The sequence below is a fragment of the Microtus ochrogaster genome, chromosome 21, assembly GCF_000317375.1.
Source record: "Microtus ochrogaster isolate Prairie Vole_2 chromosome 21, MicOch1.0, whole genome shotgun sequence".
NCBI classification, from domain to species: domain Eukaryota; kingdom Metazoa; phylum Chordata; class Mammalia; order Rodentia; family Cricetidae; genus Microtus; species Microtus ochrogaster.
Window position 1 is genome coordinate 33,462,294 of NC_022022.1, and position 6,671 is coordinate 33,468,964.

The following is a 6,671-nucleotide window of genomic DNA, read 5'->3' on the forward strand; positions in this document are numbered from 1 at the left end:
GGGGAGGGGGAGAAGGGTGGGAGGAGGGGGAGAAGGGTGGGAGGAGGGGGAGGGAAATGGGAGGCTGGGAGGAGGCGGAAACTTGTTTTTTTTTTTTCCTTTTCTCAATAAAAAAAAAGGACTTGTTTTCTTGTTGTTTTTCATCTTCACTGGCTCTTACAATCTTTCTGCCTCCTCTTCTTCAAGGTTCCCTGAGCTTTGAGTAAAGAATTTGATGGAGACATCCCATTTATGATTGAATGTTCCAAGGTCTCTCACTTTGTGTATTTTGTGTCTGTGGATCTCAGTATTTGTTCTTATCTACCATAGGAGGAAGCTTCTTTGATGATGGCTTAGCAAGATACTGATCTATGAATATAGCAGAGTGTTATTAGGAATCTTTTTTTTTTGCTATATTCCTTTAGTAAGACAGGTAGTATTTAGATTTTTTCCTATGTCTCTGGATATTTGATTGCACTGTGAAACTCTGAGACAGCATTAATAAAATTAATATTGGATCAGGGGATGGAGCCAGCAACTAGTTGATAGGAATTAGCCATAGACAGGGCAGAGGATACATGATGTAGGATGTTCTTCTGTATATATGTTGCTTTTATTAGTTAATGAATAAAGCTGTTTTGGCCAATGGCTTAGCTGGAAATCTGAACAGAAATAGAGAGAGTAGATGGAGTCAGGCAGATGCTCTGTAGCAGCCAAAGGAGATAGAGGCCATGTAGTTGCCCAGAAAACAAGAAGTAACAAACTATGAGCCTCATGATAAAATATAAAATAATAGAAATAGGTTAATTTAAGATGTTAGAGCTAGCTAGGAATACACCTGAGTCATTTCCGAAACATTGCTGTAATTAATATAGTTTCTTTTGAGGCTGGGAAACCAACGAGCATCCTCTGTTTACAAATACAGGTAAAGTGATGGATTTGAAGGGGTAGGGAGGGACAGAGATTTGCTGTCATTTTGGTTTGGGATGAGTGGAGAGATAATTCTCTTGCTGGATCTCCAGTCAAAATGGAAGGTCATTTGTTTGCTCATTGGCTTCTCTGATTTAGCAGGTTTTTACTCCAACATCTGACTTCTACATTTGGTGGCTGCGGCCTGGCTGTTGCCAGTAAGACTGAAAATCCTGCTAGACCATTGACTGAGAGGCAGGATGCTGACTGAGGTGATATGGGGCCACAAATGGTAGTTCAAATATCAGTAGATTTAGGTGTGGCCACTAAGTCAACAGGAAAACAACACCCCTGTGTCTGGTCTCGGGTTCTAGGCCATATGAGCAGTGTCAGGGATAGGTTCTATCTTATGCAGTTGGCCTTAAATCAGATTATTGATTGGTTACTCTTAAAATCTTTGAGTCAGTGTTGCACTAGCTCAGATTATGCAGGTCATTATTGTAGACTGAAGGGTTTATAGCTGGGTTTGTGTTTACCTCTCTCCTTGCAGAGTTCCTTTCTGTGCCAAAGTCACTAGTATGTAGGGGTGAAGGCTCTATGTAGGTCCCAGCTTGACTTCTCGAAGTCAATGGATTTTGTAGGTTTTGTCTTCAGCAATGGAGCTTTACTATCAGTTTGTGGAGAGCAACCAGGAGTCTTGGCAATAGCCCAGGTTGTTTGAAAATTTTTGTGGGGCACCTGTGGCCAACACTTTGATTAGATGTAATGAAATCCCAGAAATTGGGAGCTTCATTTGGTGATAAGAGATGTCTAGTTGGGGCTTCATTTCCTCAGTCATTTGGTGATTTCATTTAGGTCACCTGCATGCATGAATATATCTTAGAAAGTTTCTACTGTAGTGTGTTTCCGTATGACTACTTAAATGGCCTGTAATTTTAGCTGTCCCTCCCTATAGTTTCCTTCTTTCCTCCTCCTTCTCATTTGATCCTACCACTCCAGTCCCCACCTCATCTATCAGTACCAGTCTTTTCATTTCCCCTTCCTTGGGGAAATTCTATACCTGATCTCTGTGGTTATATGGATTGTAGCTTACTTATCGTTGACTTAACGGCTAATATTCACGTATGCTATATTCAGATATGTATTCAAATATGGTATGAATGCATACCATATATGTCATTATGGTATGGGTTACCTCACATAGGGTGATTTTTTTTAGCTTTTTTGATTTACCTGTGAATTATTATTGTCTTTTAATGGCTGTGTTGATTTTATTGTGTAAGCATATCAGATTTTCACTGTCCATTCATTTGTTTATTGACATCTAGGCTATTTTAAATGTCTGGCTATTATGTATAGAGCAGCAATGAACATGGTTTCTGTAGTAGGATAAAGAATTCTTTGGTAAAGAGTGGTATAGATAGATCTTGAGGTAGATTAATTCTCATCTTCTTGAGGAACCATACCACTAATTTCCTTAGTGGTTGTACAAGTTTCCTTTCCCACCAGTAGTGGGTGAGTGTTCCCCTTACTCTAAATCCTCACCATCAAGAGTTGTCACTTGTTTTTATTGCTTTTGACCATTCTGGTTGGTTTAAGATGAAATTTTAAAGTAGTTTTGATTTGCACTTCCCTGGTAACTAAGTATGTTGAGCAGTTCTTTACATGCTTTTCAGTCATATTTGTTTCCTTTTTAGCATTCTCTATTTTGATCTGTATCCCAGTTTTTAATTTGTTTTTTCTTTGATGTCCAGTTTTTTGAGTTCTTTATATATTTTAGATATTAACCCTCTATTGGATATGTAGTTGGTGAATCTTTTCCCATTCTGTGGGCTGCCGCATTGTCTGAATGATGGTGTCCTTTTTTATACAGAAACATTTCAATTTCATGATGTTCCATTAATTAATTTTTGATCGTAGTGCCTGTGTTATGGGTGTTCTGTTCAGGAATTCTTCTCCTGTGCTAATGAGTTCAAGGCTGTTACCCCTTTCTCTTCTATCAGGTTTATTGTATCTGGTTTATGTTGAGATCTTTGATCCATTTCAAGTTGAATTTTGTGCAGCATGGCAAGTATCAATCTATTTGTTTTCAGAAGTCTTGCAGACATCTAGTTTGACCAGCACCATTTTTGAAGATGCTGTCTTCTTTTTCCAATGTGTATTTTTGCCTTCATTTAAAAAAATTAGTTGTTCATTGGCATGTGGATTTATGTCTTAGTCTTCAATTCCATTTATCAATGTGTTTGGGTCTGTAGTAATAAACTGTATTATATTTATTATTACAGCTCTGTAGAACAATTTGAAAGTTGGACTGAGCAGGTCTTTTATTATTCAGGATTATTTTAGGTATCATACTTTTCTATTCATTTACATATGAAGTTGAACATTGTACTTTAGATTTCTGTGAAGAATTATGTTGGAATTTTGGTAGGGATTGCATTAATCTGTAGATTGCTTTTAGTAGGTTGACCATTTCCACTATATTAGTCCTACTGATCCATGAGCATGGGAGATCTTCCTATCTTCTGATAGCTTCTTCAATTTCTTTCTTCAGTGTCTTAAAGTTTTTATAATACAAGCTGTCTTAGTTTGGATTTGTATTGCTGTGAAGAGACACCATGACCATAGCATTTCTTATAATGAGAAACATTTAGTTGGGGTTGGTTTACACTTTCAGAAGTTTAGCCCATTATCATCATGGTGGGAAGCATGGCAGTATGCAGGCAGATATGGTGCTGGAAAAGAAACCGTGAGTTCTACATCTGACTCTGCAGGAAATAAAAGAGACCATGAGCCACTGGCCTGGCTTGAGCATCTGAGACCTCAGCGCCCCACCTCAGTGACCCACTTTTTCCAATAAGTTCATACCTACTCCAATAAGGACACACCTCCTAATAGTTTCACTCCCTATCCTCTTATGGTGTAATTCAAACTTCTACACAAGTCTTTCTTATGCTTTGTTAAGTTACCCAAAGATACTTTATTTGTTTTTAGGTATTATGAGTGGTACTGTTTCCCTAATATATTTCTCAGTTGATTTGTCTTTTGTATATAAGAAGGATACTGATTTTTGTGTATAAATCTTGTATCCCACTACTTTGCTGGAGTAAGGTTGGTGAATATTTCTCTTCTGGTAGCTATCTTTTCCTATGTAACTCCCACCACAAAACTTTTTTTTAAAGTAACACATTTTTACTTATTTATTTTTTTGATTTTTGGTGACAGGGTTTCATCATGGAGCCCTGGCTGGCCTGGAGCTAGCTAGATAATCTAGGTTTGCCTTGACTTCACAGCCATTCATTTACATCTGCCTCCCAAGTACTGGGATTTGTTTTATTTTCTAACTTTCTGAGTTTAACTAGAGTTATCTATGTGGCCATGTGTTTAGACTTGAATATGGGCATGTGATGCATTAGTGGTTGAGTGACTGAATTGATGTCTACCTCTCCTCAGTATCTATTTATTAATAGTTCAGTAGTGAAGGGTGAAGTCCTATGAGCCCTTCGTTGATCTGTGATTGACTCTTGACAATCCTAGTCTTGTGTAAGATCACTGGAGGTAGCCACATCTGCTGTCATCTGTAATATTATGATTGAATTGGTTCTGTCATAATAGGATGGTTGTATTTCACAGTCTTTTAGTGAGAAATTCTTTAGCTGTGGAAAACTATATGAGAGATATATGAAAAGATGTGAATTTAACTTTGTTTACTTATTTCTACCACCAACTATACTGTATCAAGGTAATAAGGTATTTGCTAATGAATATTTATCTGTCTATCTGTCTATCTATCTATCTATCTATCTATCTATCTATCTATCTATCTATCTATCTATCATCTATCTATCATCATCAATCTCTCTATCTCTCTGTCTATTACTTTCTATTATCTATTTTATCTTGTCTTACAATAATAAGGAACTCTGTGATTAATAAGATTCATTTTTTTGTTTTTTTTAATTTATTTATTTATTAAAGATTTCTGTCTCTTCCCCGCAATAAGATTCATTTTTATATATTCAAGTATTCAAGTGAAAGTTTAGTTTTTTACATTAAGCATTTGTGTTTGAAATAAATTATTTCCTGTTGCCCATTTGTTTGGATATTGATTAATGGAAGTTTGAGAAGACAGTGAATTTTTCTTGCTGTTGTTGCTTTGTGCTGAAGCCTTTGCTCATGATAAGGAGGAGCTCCTCAACTCCACTCCAGACCAGACACACTCTTTTTTTTTTTTTTTGGTTTTTCGAGACAGGGTTTCTCTGTGGCTTTGGAGCCTGTCCTGGAACTAGCTCTGTAAACCAGGCTGGTCTCAAACTCACAGAGATCCGCCTGCCTCTGCCTCCCAAGTGCTGGGATTAAAGGCGTGCGCCACCATCGCCTGGCTGACCAGACACACTCTTAAGAGGAAAGGCTAGCTCTAGACCTCGAAATGAAAGGACAATTTAAATCATATTTCTTTCTTTCTTTTTATAGTTTGTCATGTGAAAAATGAATATTTTTTGGACTTTATCAGTAGAGGGCAGCAAAGTTTCAGGTAGCATGCTTTCAGCACTAAATGAAGCTTTGCCTAGGACATTTTTTTTTTTTTCTTTTTTCTGCTGTTAGGAAGTTTCCCCCCTGCTTTCCTCTTGATGATAGGTTTTGGTAATAGCCTATAAGAATTATCCAGTCTTTTCTTAGATATTGTAGAAAGAAAATCCTTTCTTAATATATTTCTTTCTTTCTGTAACTTAGGGAGTACCAGGACCTGGAAAGTATGAAATTAAAAGTCAATTTGAGAAGACACAGAGTATCACAGCAAATGCAAATGATGCATCTTCCGTTTTCCTTTCTGAATCCAAGGTAATGATGTACAGCCGTTTTCATCTACATAGTGTAATAGGCATGATGTGAGTCTGGCAATAAATTCAAAGGTGTCTAAGGAAATTATAAAATGCAAAATGACGTACAGCAAATTAGAAATGGGCATGACCTTAGCAAAACCACAAAGTTGTAGGTAGACTTTCGTAAAATGAGACTGAGTAATAACAATAATACACAGATGAATATTTCAACTGGGAATATCTGTTAAATATTTCCTATTAATAAGATTTGAATATGGGAACATTCAGTTCAGATGATCAGAAATAGCAATTTTATTCTGAATCCTAATATGTATTTTGCCAGTTGCACGCATGGAGTATTAAGTGTAGCCCATGTGGAAATATATGAATTTTGGAGACTGGTGTATAGGTGTTCTGTCATACCTGCCATTGATCGTACGTGTAACTGCCACGGGACCTTTACCAGTGATGCTGCAGTCAGAGAAGCTGCTTCCCATCATTCAAGGAACATCCTAAGATACTAAAAGGTGTTTATGTATTTCTAGAGCAAGAGAATTGAGAGAACGATAAACATTTATGATTTTGCAGCCATTAGATAAGGTGGTCGTGAAATTTATCTGCTTGTTCTATATGTAGCTCTGATTATTTTATTTAACTTGGGAAAGTTATTAACTTTCAGGTGACTATAGACAACCACTTTGCTTTCAGTATATTTAAGATCTTCTCCTTGGAGACAGGTAGATAGATTAAAGATATATTTTATAGATATAATTAAAATTACACTTTAATGAGTTAGATGTTGTATTGAGGGACTGAAGAGGCTCAAGAGTGAATATTAGATTTTAGTCTTGAGCAACTTAATAGTACTTAAGGAACTACATAAAAGGTCTATATAAAGAACAGTGTGTGTGTGTGAACGTGCGTATGCCCTTGATTTTTTTTTTATTTTTATTTTTTAAA

At 36.5% G+C, this 6,671-nt stretch overlaps 1 protein-coding gene across 1 annotated transcript in view; it reads left to right on the forward strand.

Moving 5' to 3' along the window:
* The window catches only part of Stpg2 (sperm tail PG-rich repeat containing 2), a 380,862-nt gene that overhangs the window by 60,325 nt on the left and 313,866 nt on the right, over positions 1–6,671 (forward strand). The window contains exon 7 of the mRNA XM_005357433.3: positions 5,623–5,730. Coding sequence (XP_005357490.2) covers positions 5,623–5,730 — 108 coding nt within the window. The remainder of the gene's footprint in view (positions 1–5,622; positions 5,731–6,671) is intronic.